Source organism: Arctopsyche grandis, chromosome 10 (genome assembly GCF_051622035.1).
Source record: "Arctopsyche grandis isolate Sample6627 chromosome 10, ASM5162203v2, whole genome shotgun sequence".
NCBI lineage: Eukaryota > Metazoa > Arthropoda > Insecta > Trichoptera > Hydropsychidae > Arctopsyche > Arctopsyche grandis.
Window position 1 is genome coordinate 19,612,616 of NC_135364.1, and position 15,851 is coordinate 19,628,466.

Consider the following 15,851-nt stretch of genomic DNA (forward strand, 5'->3'; position numbering starts at 1 on the left):
GGAGGGATAGGGAAGTTTCTACTGAGTCTTTCTTTAAAAAAAATTATAGAATGGCGAGCCGGTTGTTCAGCATAATTTAGTGGCACACACCTGCCTAGTCAAAAGTATCTATAATACTAAATAAATCAGTTTCAAACATTCAGTAGGGTTGTAAATTTACGGAAGTAACATTTGTTAAATGGCTACTCTGGATCTACATGGATTGCTTCTTTACCTATTATGATTTAATTTGACGGTCATTCATACTAATATGTAAGTTATTTGGTTTCTATAATACACCGACATTAAATCCCACATTTTATCTTCTCATACCGCACAGACCATCCAGATCAAATATCCTTTGACCGAAATATGTGATTGGCAATCAACCGATGGTTTAAATCGAGACTCGTCATAGCGACATTTCTCAAGTCTACCAAGGCAAAGGTTAGTCAAAAAATAGCTCTTGTTCTGTAAAATAATATATTATTTACCATTTTTTTTAATAAAAAAAAGGTGCCAGAACTCTCATCTTTCTGATTTTCAAATTTTTATTCAAATCTACTGTTGTCGACTTCAGAAGTCTAGTTTATTTTAGAAGTCTAGTTTATTTTAGACACAACTAAATTAAGTACCACACCATTAAGTACCTTCTTCAATAGTGTATTGAGTGTTTTTGAAGTGCTCAGTATTTATCGAATATGTCGCTTATCGAAGGTTCCCATACAATATATCGTTGTTCATTGCATTGCCAACAAAAACACTTTAATGGTGGAAACATCTTAATCGAATTTACAGGCCAATAAAAATAATTAATAGACGTTATGTGTATTGCAATGAAAACTATCACATGTTTATCTATTGGGGGGGGGGGGGTGAATAAAACATCAACTTCTCATTTTACTAAAAACTTTCTTTGGGTGCAAAAATGAAAAATTTAAATATAAACATACATAATATTTGATATTCTGACGATAATTTAATACTTTAAGTGTAACAATTTTTCAGTCTATCATTTTAAACACTTAACATTGATAGGCACATATACATACATATGTAAATACCATAAATACTTAAAATATGTATATTGTAGTATAAAGTTATAAACTTAATGAATTATTGAAAAAAAAGTTAATACAAAAATATAATTAAACATTGGTTTAAAAAACTGAAATGGAGTAGGTACGTACATATGTACTTCAAGAAAAATTTTTCAACTGCACGTATCATTTTTTCCTGAAATTGGCATAGATTGGAGTAGATTTTCCTGGCAATATATCAAAATTTTAATTATTTTACGCAACCTATCTTTTGGCAACATACATACGTCAGCTACACATCTTGACAAGCACCCAAAAACATTTCCTGATAATTGAGCGTAATAAATTTCTCAAAAGCGAAGCAGACGACATTTCTTACATTATGTATCCCATAATTTATAAGGGTAAACTTAGTTAAATCGGCAAATTTATAAGGCACACTACTGTTTATATATACATATGTAAGTATATCTTAAAAAGGGGGGCCCGTGAAAATGTATCTATTTCTATTGCACACCCTTACTTACGTGTGTGCGAGCAGGATGCAGGCCATGTGAATTCAGCTAACCGCATTTATCTACTTGATCAATTTCAAAGAAGATACGAAAAAGCTAATTGAATTATGAAATAAATATAAAATGGAGTGATAAAATATGACATTTCACTTTGGAATCATAGCAATTGCAGCTCCCTTAGCTGCATCGCCACCTGAAGTAAATTCTAAAGGTAAGTTATAAGATTTTTCTACGGCTTTCTGTAGGACTACATTCCTAGAAAGACCTGATCCATTTCCGAGTATTCTCGTTATATTAGCATTGGTAAGAAATTCTTTCGGCATCATAGTATGAATATTTTCTATGACACCTTCACACAGACTTCTAAATACATGTCCCAAAGAAATATTTGACAGATTGATATTAGAGACAGATGCGCACGATTCCGGGGAATGTCTTTCTCCTAATAATAATGGATTTATTTTAAGAGTAGATGTAGTACTTTCATCTTTACCTAATAATATTAGTTTCTCCCAAACTTTAGACTGAGGCACAGAAAAACCCAATTCTAAAACCCACTGTTGTAATAGTTTTACCAAAGTTGCCAAAGTATTTCCGCCGTTTAGAGCAGCAGCCACCGCCAGATATTTTCCATTAAAGTATGGCAAATATTCGACAGTTTCGCAATTTTCGCCGATTACATCTACGACGAATCCTAGTTGAGCTGAGGTGGAAATATTCAAAACTGCATCAGTTGCATTCTCCAACGTGGCCAAAAACGAACACTGCAAATCTCCTAGAGCAGCACCCACTGGGGTACCTTTTGGAATACCATACCAAGTATCGGACAGCGTTCCAGCGATTTCCCCACTTTTGGTGACATCGGGTAAAAGATTCACCGGAAAATCTACTCCTTGTAGGATTTCCGTATTCCATTTATGCGTTTCCGTGTTAAAGTATCCCCAGCTGGCAGCGTTTTGTGTGGTCATGACAGGTGTATCCAGATTGCACAATAACGCCACAATGTAATCTTGAATTGTACCGGCTCGGTTGAAATTTGCTAGTTTTTCAGGTTTATTTTTAGCCATCCATAAGAGCGTCGCACACCCATAACCAGAATAGCAACGCAAGTGCGAATCGGGTTTGGGCACACTATCCAGAAGATCTTTTGTGCATCTTGTGTCTTGCCATGTGTATAATGCTGATACTTTACTACGACGAGCTTCATACCTAACAAGGACGCCGTCTTTTTCAATTGCTTCCCATGCGCTAGAAATTAAATAATTGCACATTAATAAAATGAACCAAACGAGAGCACGAAGTGGATGCTCAAAATATATAAATGCACAATGAAAAATCTCGCAAGGTGAAAGAGCATTTGCTCAAAACGCTAAAAACAGTTATTCATATTATGGATATTCACATATACAAAATTCGATTAACCCTTTGAATACTGACGTCTTTTCTGTTGAAAGCTGAAAATTTCGCCAACATTTCCAACTAGAATTACATATTTAGAAATCCAATAGAAAGCAGGTATAAAAACTGTAGCTAATCCAAACAAACCCTAGATCCCTATCATAGATAACTACCGCCGAGGATTTTGATTTTTGAAAAGGTGTGTTTAGACTCACTCATATATCTTGCAACAATATAAAAAGAAGTCTATTAATGAATGTATTTTTCCAAAACTAGTTCCATCTTCTTCATTGTTGTTAAAATGTAATGCTCACAATCTAAAATACTGCTATGGTTATAAATTCCGGTATTCCGGAAATTCCGGTGTAAACGATTCTTTATAAAAGTTGACAAATTAATGACACGGATTGCACGACCCAAGTTCAATGCATTTTTTTCAATGTATTCTTGTTTACTTTGTACATGCTCAATATACAACGCCTATCGGCGTTTTGAAGGCCCATGGACTTCAAAGGGTTAATCAATCTGCAACTTCAAGAGTATTTCTTGTGAAAAACAAACAAATATTTCTTATAAAATAATTTATTATAAAGGTCTGACCGCACTATACGGCCGTCGACTGCTGCAGCACGACACAATACGGCAAAGTTGATACAAAAGGCAACTCTGTCGCGTGACGCGTAGTGCGTTATATCTCATACAATTTCATACAAACAATATTTGGCCGCACGCTGCCGTTCGTGTCGCAGACGCATAGTGCGGTCAGACCTTAATAGACGAAGTAGCACCTAATCAGCAGCAACAATATCCCGTTGCTGCTGGAGCCATTCATTTTTTTTAGAAGTTTGCTTGTACATTGTGTATAAAATACATCAATGTAGTTTTGAATGGTAAAAAATTACTAACACTATTAATTCACAAGTAATTACAGATATAACTGCATAGATGGTAGATATAAATATTTATTTTTAATATTAACACCACAATTTCCATGTGAAGCGGCTTATTTATCAAAAGAGCTAATAATAACTATGCTGTCAGTGAATGTGATAGATGCATGTGAATAATTAAAACTTGTGTTCAAGAGTTTGATAACGTCCTTTAATGAGTTTCGATGTTAATGATAACAAAAAAAAATGTGTTTAGAGTGCTATTTTCTGAAAGGAATTTTTAATCTGCTGTTGATATAAGCAGGTATGTACATACATACATACATATATACATATTACATACTATGTACGTACTTATGTAAAACCAGTTTTAAAATCTTATTAGATTCTATTAGGAAATATTATACTACTTGTGCAAACGATTTTTTTTGTGCTCAAATATAATAAGAAAATGGATTTGATTCGTCGTCTACGACTTCAGAAATTATTCTGAGTACATAAATAGGAAGTTGTCATAAATTAAATCTGTGAATAAAATGTCACTTTATTACATTCAATTATTCGGCGATTACATAGCATTTAATCATAACGTGAAGCTATTAAAATTGGGTATGAACTATTTTAAGATAAGCCATTAAAATGAATATTTATAATTAGCAGCGTCCAGGCTAGGTCAACATATTTCAGATTGAAATATTTTGAATAATTAATTTATTATACTAACACACGTATGTATATGTATGTGTGTAAGTAATTAACTATGTACATATGAGCCGTTATATTTGGAAGTGGCGCAAGTCAAATTTTCAATTCCAAAAACACTATTTCTGTTTGACTTCCGTCTCAAATTGTTATCACTTCTTTTAATTCGATATGTCCAGAATCTCGAAAAAGCAGAATAAACGTATTACAGACCACCAGTATTTTGAAATATTGTTAAACGCAAAATATTATATTTAATGTTTTGCGAAATACTTTCAATACCACTTTCAAATATAACGGATCATATAGTCCCTAACTAGCTGTTTATGACTTACAATGTGCAAGGGTTAGTTGGGCCCCTTAGTTTTTCTTTTTTGGGAAAATAATCTAAGAAAAACATTACATACAGACGTCATCATAAAACATCCATTTTAGGAGTAGTTTATTTATAATCTGTGGATAAACAGTATAACATGCGCCACATGTGAATTTTCTTTTACTTTTTTTTTATATTAGTATTGAATAAATACCGCCACAAGTAAAAATTTGATGGCGGTATATAATTTTCTACGATAAAAGGCTTTTATAGTTTCTCTTCGCAATAAAGTGTGCACTCGTTGCACCGGTTGAGTGTATTAAAATTTTCTAATAAATAATTTCGAAAGAGACTTCATATGTATGTATGTATGTAAGTTTTGGTTCGTAGAATCCGTGACGTCAAATTTAATAAAAAAGAAACAAATGAATATTCACATAAATTTAAATAAAACTATTCAAATAAATTTATTAAAATGTTTACTATTAGATTATCCATGTTTAAGCGGTTTAAATTACAAATTCCGAGCGAAGCCGGGTAAAACCACTAGTAAAACATAAACATAATTCTACAAAAAATATTCAACTCGTATGAAGGTATTCAACTCGTCACAAGTGTGTGATTTTTTACATATCTTATTTATATTATAATAAAACTCAATGACAGTCTAAGGAATGTAAGTATACTAAAATTTCAAATTTTGGTAGAGAATTTCAAATTAAAATTTATCACTGTCATAGTCAAATTAAAATTTGTTAAATATTCACAGGCTTATGCTTGTTCCAAAACTATAAATGTATGTTCCAAAACTATAAATATATAATAACTTTACTAGACAGTCGAGTGGAAGAACTGAAATTAAAATATACCTGTCGGCGGATGTGTGGTGCCAAAGCAGAACTCCATGCATCTGTCCACAGACTCCTATGCGGACGACATGCTTCAGCAGATCTTTGGGCAGCCTCGAGATACAGCCGTGCAGAGCAGACACCACTTTAGGCACATTCTGCTTACTACCACGGGCCCCTTGTTCACTCGGGACTTCGGCCTGGGTATCTTTCGCCTGGGCCGCCACTGGCTCGCCTCCCCCGACAGGACATAAGCACACCTTCACAGAAGTGGTACCCACGTCTACTCCCAATACGTACTCCATCCTGACAATGCAATAGCTGCGGCTGCCGCAGCCCTACTGTTCGAAATGTCCGCAGTCTCGACTTTATACACATGTATTCCGCATATACATATGTACAATATCTATACGACTGTTATATAACGCTCGCTACCCACAACGTCACATCGGCGAATTGAGTTCATCCTTTCAGATACGCTATCTTTTTTTTAATCACTGCAGACATGAGTGCCTGTCATATTATATGACAACAAATCCGCCAATTGAAAGACCAGAAGCCGCGTTTTAGCATTGTGTTGGAGTGATTTTTGAATTTGACCGCGATCGATCAGGTCGGCAACGTTGTTATTATGCCAACATTCAGAATGAATGACTTTAGCATAAATTTTGTTTATTTTAGGGTGATTTAACAGGTAAATGAATTATTACGCACATTGCGACCACGCAAACGACAATGTCGATGGATGGAATTTTGGGTGCCAGATGTTATACTTATTTAATATATACTTCCGCTCAAAACATATAATATTACTGCAAAAGTGTATCCAAAATCTAAATAAAAGATTTAAAATTAGCCTACAAACTGATCTGTTCCTTCGTTACCAGGGCTGTGGAGTCAGAGCATTTCAAGCGGAGACGGAATCCGAGTCGTAAAAAATCAACCGACTCCGACTTCATTTTATTATTTTTAGTATTACGGCATGCGTCAACCAGAGTATCTAATTTTATTGAAGTAAATTGATTATTAAATTGAAATTCTTAAAATTAAAAATAATAAATTTTAATTAGATTAAAAATAAAATCGTTGGATTGCACGTATTTTGATTTTGGTGAAAACCAATATTTCCTCCATCTTATAATTTTTTTTATTCTCATTTTTATTATTAAATTGATTTGTTTGTGTATCAAATTCATACACATATACTACTTGTACTTACTTTTTATTTATACCTATTTAATTACCAATAATTTAATAAATTGGGTAACATGTCGATTTTTAGTGATTTTTTTTCATTTTTATATTCTGAAAATCGCTATTATTTTTATTATTAATAATTTTATACGTTGGCAAAAAAAGTCCATCTTACTAAAATCGATTAAGTTGGAGTCGAAGTTTGAAGTCGGAGTCAGAGTCAGGGTCGGAGTCGAATCATAAAATAAGGCCGGAGTCGTAGTCGATATATTTTGATCCGTCTCCACAGCCCTGGTTTATACTTTTTTTTCAGTGACCTCTCATGTACATGGTAAACGGATTATTGCGCAAATTGCGATCGCGCGCATGACAATCGTTCCTACAAAAATCTCGAATACGGAATATCTGGCACTCTAGTTCTCGTTAGTACAATATTTCGCGTGGATAGATTTCGATTTATGGAGTTTTCAGGTGGCAGATGTTCCGTGATGAAGATTTTAGTGACGTGCGCGAGATCGTTTTTTGCGGAATAAACACCGAACCTCGGCGAATTACTACATACTATCTCTCTCTATTGAAAATAATGAAATTGTTAAAGTGGTGTATGAAATGAGTGCCTCATTTAAAAAAATGTATTTAGAATAGTTTATTTCGTGATGACATCACCAAGTATTACGAAAATAAAAAAATTAGAGGAAAAAGAAAAGATGACGTATGAGAAGTGTTGCCATACAGCGAGTAGAGTAGATGAGGAGTCGGGAATCGGGATGTGGCACTGGCAGTGGCACGAGCCGCCCGGCCGTCTGACAGCTGACTCGCTTTTCTCGTCTCTCCTTCTGACTCCCGACTCCACACTTCCGACTCCCGACTCTGTCGTCTCGTCGATGGTCTGTTGGTGTCGCTCTCGCTGTCATTGCCACGGCCGCTGCCCTTTGCATCTTCATCGTTTGGTATTTCATCTCTTTCTCTCGACATCCCCCTCTCTCTCTCCAATTCGACTTCTGCCCTTCGTACTCTTCTGCCTTCGCATCAAACTTTCTATTTATCGTCTTCTTTCACATCTCTCACAAGCCTCAATATCAATCTTAACAATATTTCCAACTTACCTTTTGCTATTGTTTCCACTTTTTACAAGGCTCTTTTATTTTACTCAATTAAACCTGCGTTTTTATTGTCTCTTCAACATGACCTAACCTTAACTAGATACATATTTGTTGAGTGTGATCCTTCTTCAGAAAATATACAAGCATTTCTTTCATATTTCATATTGGATAATTAAAAGCAATTAAATATTGCACAAGGTAGCAGTACTATTCTGTCTGGGATTCAAACCTAGTCCATTTTTTCATTATAATGTGAATAAAACTGGTTTACATTCAAATAGTTTTTCAAATATCAAAGCTTTAGCTCCTGGACGTTATTTCTTAACTAGTTACGTACATTGCTCCATATAACTCATTCATTGAAGATTGAGAGAATCCAAAAACGGTTTCTCAGATATCTTTATTTGAAACAGTATGGTTATTATCCTTGGCTATATCCTAGTGCATTCCTATTAGGGGCGTTAGGTTTCAACTCATTGGAGTCTCGTCGGAATATGTTACTGGGAAGGCACTTTTTTAAGCTGTTGAATGGGATAATTCACAATCCTCAGGTTCTAAATGAATTTAGGTTTAATGCACCTAGCAAATTCAGGGACTTGAGATATCGTGATTTGTTTGTTCCTCCTGTGGCTCGCACAAATATGTTGACAACGGCTCCTATATCTAGGGCTATATATCTGCTCAACCGGATTTCTGGTGAAATTGACCTCTTCAATATAAAATATACTAATCTGGTTGAGTGGTTGTTGAGGAATGCCAGTGGTTGATTTTGCCTATTAAATATGAATGATTGTTATTACTTTATCTATGTTTTTTTTTTTTTATGATTTTATGATTTTAATGATGTTGTGTCAATATTGTTATTTTTATAAGTTATTATTACTGTTATGATGTTATTTTTACTGAATGACCGGCCACAGTGACGCGTTGGAGATCTCTGTAATGTCACTTTGGCTAATATGTTAAATAAATAAATAAATAAATAAATAAATTGCAATAAGTAGTGGGTAGTTTTCAGTAAACGATTTTCACAACACTATGTATCGCAAACTACTATGTATCGCAATTCATTTAGAAATTAACCCCAGTAGCTGAAGCTTCGATATTACAAATAATTTTAAATTTAAGTTGAAAATAAACTAGTTTTTTTCGACCTCAAATAAAATAATTGCCGAGGTTTGGGTCTCTGGCGGAAAATGGTGACGTTACCTTAATTGGAGAAAATTTAATAATTTTAAGTCGAATTTTTAAAGTTTTCTTATCAATTTATTTCATACTAATTTAATAAGAATTCCCATGTTTCGTTTCAGATAAACCACTCTCAACTATGACTGACACGACATGCAACGGAGAAACCGACGACGAAATCAACAAAAATGAACCTCGAAAATCTCTCTCAGATTTGTCCGCAGATCCAAGCAAAAGTATTCTCAAAAACAAATATGAAAGCTCATCGTCAAAGACGACATTTAGAACTAAACTGTTAGAAGTTAGAACTAGAGTACTCGCTCTGAGGCCATGGTCCTTGAGCGTCAGCCTGATGCCAGCGCTCCTAGGCTCGGCCATAGCGTATAGACTGCCCGGTACTTCAGAATTTAGTTGGGCAACGTTGTTTTTTACATTGTACACTGTTATAACGGTACACGGTGCAGGTAACGTCGTAAATACTTATTTTGATTACGTGAAGGGGATTGACAATAGGAAATCAGATGACAGAACGCTCGTTGACCACATATTGCGAAAGGACGAAATCGTCTCACTAGGAGCGATTTTGTACTGTGCCGGATGTGTGGGTTTCATCTTCTTGGCGAACTTGTCTCCGGCAAAGGTGGAACACTTAGCATTAGTTTACTTCGGTGGCCTATCTTCCAGCTTCCTCTACACGGGTGGGATAGGTTTTAAATATATAGCTCTAGGTGACGTTCTCATTTTAATTATCTTCGGTCCCATATCGGTGCTGTTTGCATTTATGTCACAAACAGGCCGGGTCGATTGGGTGACTATATATTACGCTATACCCCTCGCACTCAACACAGAGGCGATTTTACACAGCAACAACACCAGGGATTTGGAAGCAGATAGTAGAGCAGGTATCGTCACTCTGGCTATTCTCATCGGCCACACGGCATCCCACATGCTATACGCATTCTTGCTTTTCACGCCTTACATCTTATTCATGGTGGCGGCCACTAAATACTCGTATTGGTTCATGTTACCACTTTTAACTCTACCTCGAGCGTTCAAAATCGAAAGAAACTTTCGATGTCCGGATACTTTAAAGTATGTGCCGAGACAAACGGCTCAGTTGAATTTCTTCTTTGGACTGCTTTACATTGTTGCATGTAGTTTTGCTCACACCTTACCGTTTTTGGTCAGAGGTAAAGCCTAAGTACTATTAAGAGTCTTTGTTTCGATGTTTGTTGTTGTATATTTTAATCGTTTTGTACTACTATATTTTTTACAGAAAGTGGCATCTTGTATCGTTTCCTGTAATTAGATTGTTGTTGGTTTTTTTTTACGGTATTTTATTCACAATCATAGTGCATTTAATATGATCATTTTAATGGAAATGAGGAATAAATATTTATTGTATTACATAATAAGTTAGTTTTTTTTATATATATAATTGTTAACGTTCTCTACCAGTGCTGACCACAAAAGTAAATTGTAACTTTAAATCATGTCTCCTTTAACATTATCCTGACAAGTCTATGTTAAAGTTTTATTAAATCAATTTGACTTAGGTGTTTACAATTTTCTTCTGTGTCAAATACACACTGTTATAATTTTAGTTAAATGTGAATTAATGCGATTTCATATCAAGATTATCAAGTGTTCTGACAAATTTTATACAAATTTATATAAGAGTACATTTAAAATCTTCAAGTTCAATTTTAAAAATAAAATGAAATATTAAAAATCCTGCTTAGAAAATAATGAGTCGAAATATGTATATTTGTTATTAGAGTAAAATTCTTCTCACATCACAATATCATTTGAATCATTCGTGCTTGTGTACTTAATATATTTATATATTTCTGAATAATGATAATTTTGAAAATTGCAATGTGAGTGTCATGCGGCTGTAACGTGTACTACTTTTAATTGTTTTGTGAAAGTCAGGGTTAAAATTTGATTAATACTAATGTTCAACTAATAAAATGTATCTATATTAATAAGAATGAAACATAATTTCCAATAATAATTTTGTATGTATTTTTATCAAAGGAACTCTCTGAAAGAATGAAGCCTTTCTCATGTAATTCACGTGAGATTGTGTGTTGATTTATGATGATTGATTTGAACTGTATTATATGGAATTTTTATTCATATTAATCAATAAATACTGACAATACTACTGCAGATTTTACATTGTTGAAAAAAATGCATTTGCTACTCGCTTCACTCTCACAGTCCAAGGTATATTTTGTTAAAGATCTGCATTGATTTATTATATTAAAATAATTTATTGTTGCTGTACAAGGAATTGTGTTAAGCATTTATCAGGACTGATTATATTATTATTACATATTGGAATACAAATGTATAATATATGACATTTTTTTAAATACACTGATTTTTATTTGATCGCTCATGGTATATGTTAGCAAGATAATTGCAGAACTATTATCGTTGTCTCTATAATTAGAACACTAAAGATATATTATATGTATTATAGATTAAAGAAGTGAATATGCTGGAAAAATGTGACTTGATTTGACGATTGTAACCGTTTTATGGTAAGATATTAATGATTCAACTTAGTAACTGCGGGGACTCAGTATTTCTGAACAATGAGAGGTGTCATGATTGGCAAGCAGTTTATCTGAAAACGGGAATTTTGGACGTTCCAAAAGGTTTCTTCGTAACGCCGGGAGTAGGGAAATGACATCGGGACGATTCCAGAATAATGGAATACTGGAACGTAAATTAGAGCTACTAGTTCTAATTTACGGAAATTTAATTATTTGATCGAATTGGGTGAAATTTAAACTTTTTAATCGTAATCTATTTTGCGAGGGACGTGCAAAGAATCTCAATGCATTTTTTCGACAAAATGGGGTCTTTTTTTATTACTTATTTTAGCTAATATTCAATTCTCGGATTAATATTTTTTGTCATCTTCACGATGGTTTGGTGATTATTTCGCAAAAAGCGATCTCGCGCACGTCACTAAAATCTCGATCACAAGACCTAAAAACTCCATCTCCACCTAAAAAGTATCAAGTGAAATATTGTACTAACGAGAACTTGAGTGCCAGATATTCCGTATTCCGATATTTATGGCAACGATTGTCGTGCATGCGATCGCAATTTGCTCAATAATAATCGTTTGCCCTTCACGATGTATGGTGTAATGAATAATATTTATATTTAAAGTGGTCTGAAAATTCTCTAAATAAACTTTGTTTGTTTATTCTGCAAGTCACTTGCGTGCCGGCCTTTGCTTTATGGCACAACGCGACAAATTGCTGCGAAATGCTTTTTCTGATAAACAATAAATTACTTGAAAACTAATATCTGGTTACCTCGAAATGTTCAATACGCAGTAAAGACGGTTTTAAATTTAATAATTTTCGCCGAAAGTAAATAAGAAAAATGGTAAACGGATTATTCCGCAAAAAGTCAGTCACTGGCTACGTCCATACTACCGATATCTACACCCGATATTTAGGAATTTTTCCATAACCAGTTCCTAAATAGCAACCACAGGTTGCAATACGAGAACTGGATATGGAAAAATTCCTAAATATCGGGTGTAGATATCGGTAGTGTGGACCAGTGGCGGCTCGTGAAAATTCATAGAGGGGGGCTGCAGAAATTAATCGGGCTTTAGTAGCTCGTTGACCATACCGGTGATCAAATTCAGATAAAAATAGCATGCATATGTACTATAATGCAGCCCTGCAGCCCATATGGACGGCAAAAATAGCATGATTTTTTTCTGGTGTGGACGTAGCCACTAATATCTCGATCATTGAACATTTGGCAATCGAGTTCTCATCAGTACAATGTCTCGCGTGGGAAGTTTTCGATTGATGGATTTTTTGGGTGTCAGATGTTTGGTGATCTACATTTTAGTGACTTGCGCGAAATCGGTTTTTGCGAAATAATCACCGAACCGAGAAAAATATGGTGTTCGAATGTCAGGTTCGATCGTTCGCATTTCGTGGAATTAAAAGGGTCGACTATCGTCGTACGAGTACGAGTATCGGATAGATTCAGTCCGGTGGCCGTCTGGGCTGACCTATATCTAAAACCCGCTCCACAATCTCGCCAAAACTATACGAGAACAGCCAAATACGAGAGTGTAGTGAACATATTCGTCAAGTCCCGCCTATATTCGTGCGGTCTCCATTTCGTGGCGGTATTTCGGACCCGAATCAAAGAGTTCTCGTGTAGTTTTGTGTTCGCGCGAGACCCTCCCTCCACACTCCCGTCGCGTCAGTCGGTCGGCATTAACCGCACTGCGCTCTCGTCGATTTTATTAACAAAAATGCCTACGAATTGGACGCACGATCTCGAACTAACATTTATGGAAATATACCAGTGTCATCCTATTATGTGGGATCCTAAACATCGGGACCATAAAGACAGAAACAAAGTACACGATGCGTGGAATAAAATAAGTGAAATAATGAATATACCTCTCAAAGAATTGAAAAGCAAGAAAGACTCCCTTATGACAACTTATAGGATGCATAAGCGAAGAATAAAAGCATCGTAACATTCAGGCGCCGGCACTGATGATATATATATATACGCCGATATGGTTCGCTTTTAGCGTGATGGATTCTTTTTTGGGGGATATCATGGATGGCAACAGTAATAAAATATTCCAACGTCTCTTAATAACTATTTTTTCTCGAATTAATAAAAAATTGTAATATGTTATTGCACATAATGCTACAGCGACTGACATTTCTAACACGTCCATCTTGTATGACTACCGAACTGACAAATGCGCGAGTGAGAATGTAGTGAGCTGCTTTCGGTCTCGTGTTGTTTCGGCGAGACCCGAGACCGAGAGTCTCGACGAGAATGTGGAGCCCGCTTAAGAGGGCTGTACACCCGAAACCTTAATTTTGTTACCGTTCCTTTCTTCGATATATATATATTGAGTGAATGCGACAATATATATCAATATATATATTGAGCAGTGGCGGACGGTGGGTGTTAATACCGGGTGTGCTGTGTATGCCGTAGGGCGTAGGGTATAAAATTAGCAATTAAAAAAAAATACTCGTTTTGCATTACAAAAATGTTTAATTTATTAGTTATTTATACATAAGTTCAATGCGACGTTTCTGAGACATAAACTTTTCAATCACGTCTGCATAGAATGTGTCTTTCTGTTTTAATTCCACCAATAACTTTTTTTCTATTGAAATTAAGCTAAGGCCACATAATCTATCTTGACCTTGCGTACCTCTATAGCAAGTTTTTATTCTTTTCAGCGCCGAAAAAGAACGTTCTGCTGAAGCTGTACTGCTTGGTATCGTTAATATTAATTCTCCCAGCTTAAACACCTCTTTAAAACCAGATTCGAGGCTATTTTTTGTCATGAATTGTATTAATTCATGAACAGGTTTCTCTGAAAATTCAGAGCTGGAATATAGCACAATGAGTTCGTTTTTCAATCGAATATAATCAAACAGTGATCCATAAAAATCTTTTAATTTATTAATTAAAACATTTGGAAAATTTTCTTTATATTCGTCATATTTATCATTACAAAGAAGGTGGAAATATTCTAATTTGGAAAGTGAAGAATATCTACATTCGACTTGTGCGATTATGCTATCAACTATTTTGAAATATAATTGACGAAATGAAGTTTTATCTTCTACTTCTGAATAATTTTTTAATCTTTGTGGCCTACGATCATGATCATCATTTTTTTCATTTAAATAATTATTCCATAACATTTCAAAATTATTATCCCTTTCGTATTTCAGTTGCTGCAAAACATCATTATTTTTTTTACAACAATATAAAACGTCCGTAGATTTAGATTGAAGAATGTTATACAAAACATCAGTTATTCCAAACAGTTTTGAAAAAATTTGAAGAAGTTTAATTGTTTGAAAATCCTCTAAAAAGCCTAAAAACCCTCGTGCTTTTATAACAGTATCTGTGTCCCATAATTCACAATTTTCTATAACATGTCGAAAAAAATCTGTAAATTGACTTCTGTATTGTTGTACTGTGCTACTTAAACGAGATGTAAAATTCCACCTTGTGGGTGCTACAGAGGGAAGTCTTTTTGTCACAAATTCCTGTAAAGCGAATACTCTTTTGGAAGATTTTGAAAAGTATGTAGACAATCCATTTAAAGTTTGAAAAAATGATTTACTTTCTTTAATATCAGAAAGACCTTGCTGCAATACTAAATTCAATACATGAGCATAACAGTGTGTAAAAAGAGCAAAAGGATAAGCATTGAGGACTTTGGATTGCAAACCATTTACGTGTCCACTCATTACACTTGCTCCATCATAAGTCTGTCCAACCAATTTGTCTTGAATTTTAAATTCTTCAACTATGTTCACCACGTGACGGAATAGACCATTAGATGTTTTATCAGCACTAACGTCTGTAAAACTAATAAACCGTTCATGTACATTGCCTTTACATACAAAACGTAAAACTGTTGAGAGCTGTGATTTTGTCATTATATCTGAAGTTTCATCGAGAATAATAGCAACAAAACTTGCTGACTCTACTTCATTTTTTATATGAACTTTAATAACATGAGCGATTGCTTCGATTATGTCATTTTGTATACTTGGAGAAGTACCACGAAAGGTAGTAGCAGTATTTAAATGAGTATCTAAAACAGAATCATATTCTCGAAGAGCATTT

At 34.5% G+C, this 15,851-nt stretch overlaps 2 protein-coding genes across 2 annotated transcripts; one reads left to right on the forward strand and one right to left on the reverse strand.

Moving 5' to 3' along the window:
• Positions 1-873: 873 nt before the first annotated feature.
• On the reverse strand, positions 874-6,135 carry LOC143917814 (sedoheptulokinase-like). Its single transcript, XM_077439407.1, has 2 exons — positions 5,710-6,135; positions 874-2,782 (listed from the first exon to the last, which is right to left on the reverse strand). Exons 1-2 carry the CDS (start codon positions 5,991-5,993, stop codon positions 1,681-1,683), a joined length of 1,386 nt encoding a protein of 461 aa, XP_077295533.1. The 5' UTR covers positions 5,994-6,135; the 3' UTR covers positions 874-1,680.
• A 1,470-nt stretch (positions 6,136-7,605) lies between these two features.
• heix (UbiA prenyltransferase domain-containing heix) lies at positions 7,606-10,578 on the forward strand. Its single transcript, XM_077439822.1, has 2 exons — positions 7,606-7,832; positions 9,296-10,578. Exon 2 carries the CDS (start codon positions 9,313-9,315, stop codon positions 10,372-10,374), a length of 1,062 nt encoding a protein of 353 aa, XP_077295948.1. The 5' UTR covers positions 7,606-7,832; positions 9,296-9,312; the 3' UTR covers positions 10,375-10,578.
• Positions 10,579-15,851: the final 5,273 nt, after the last annotated feature.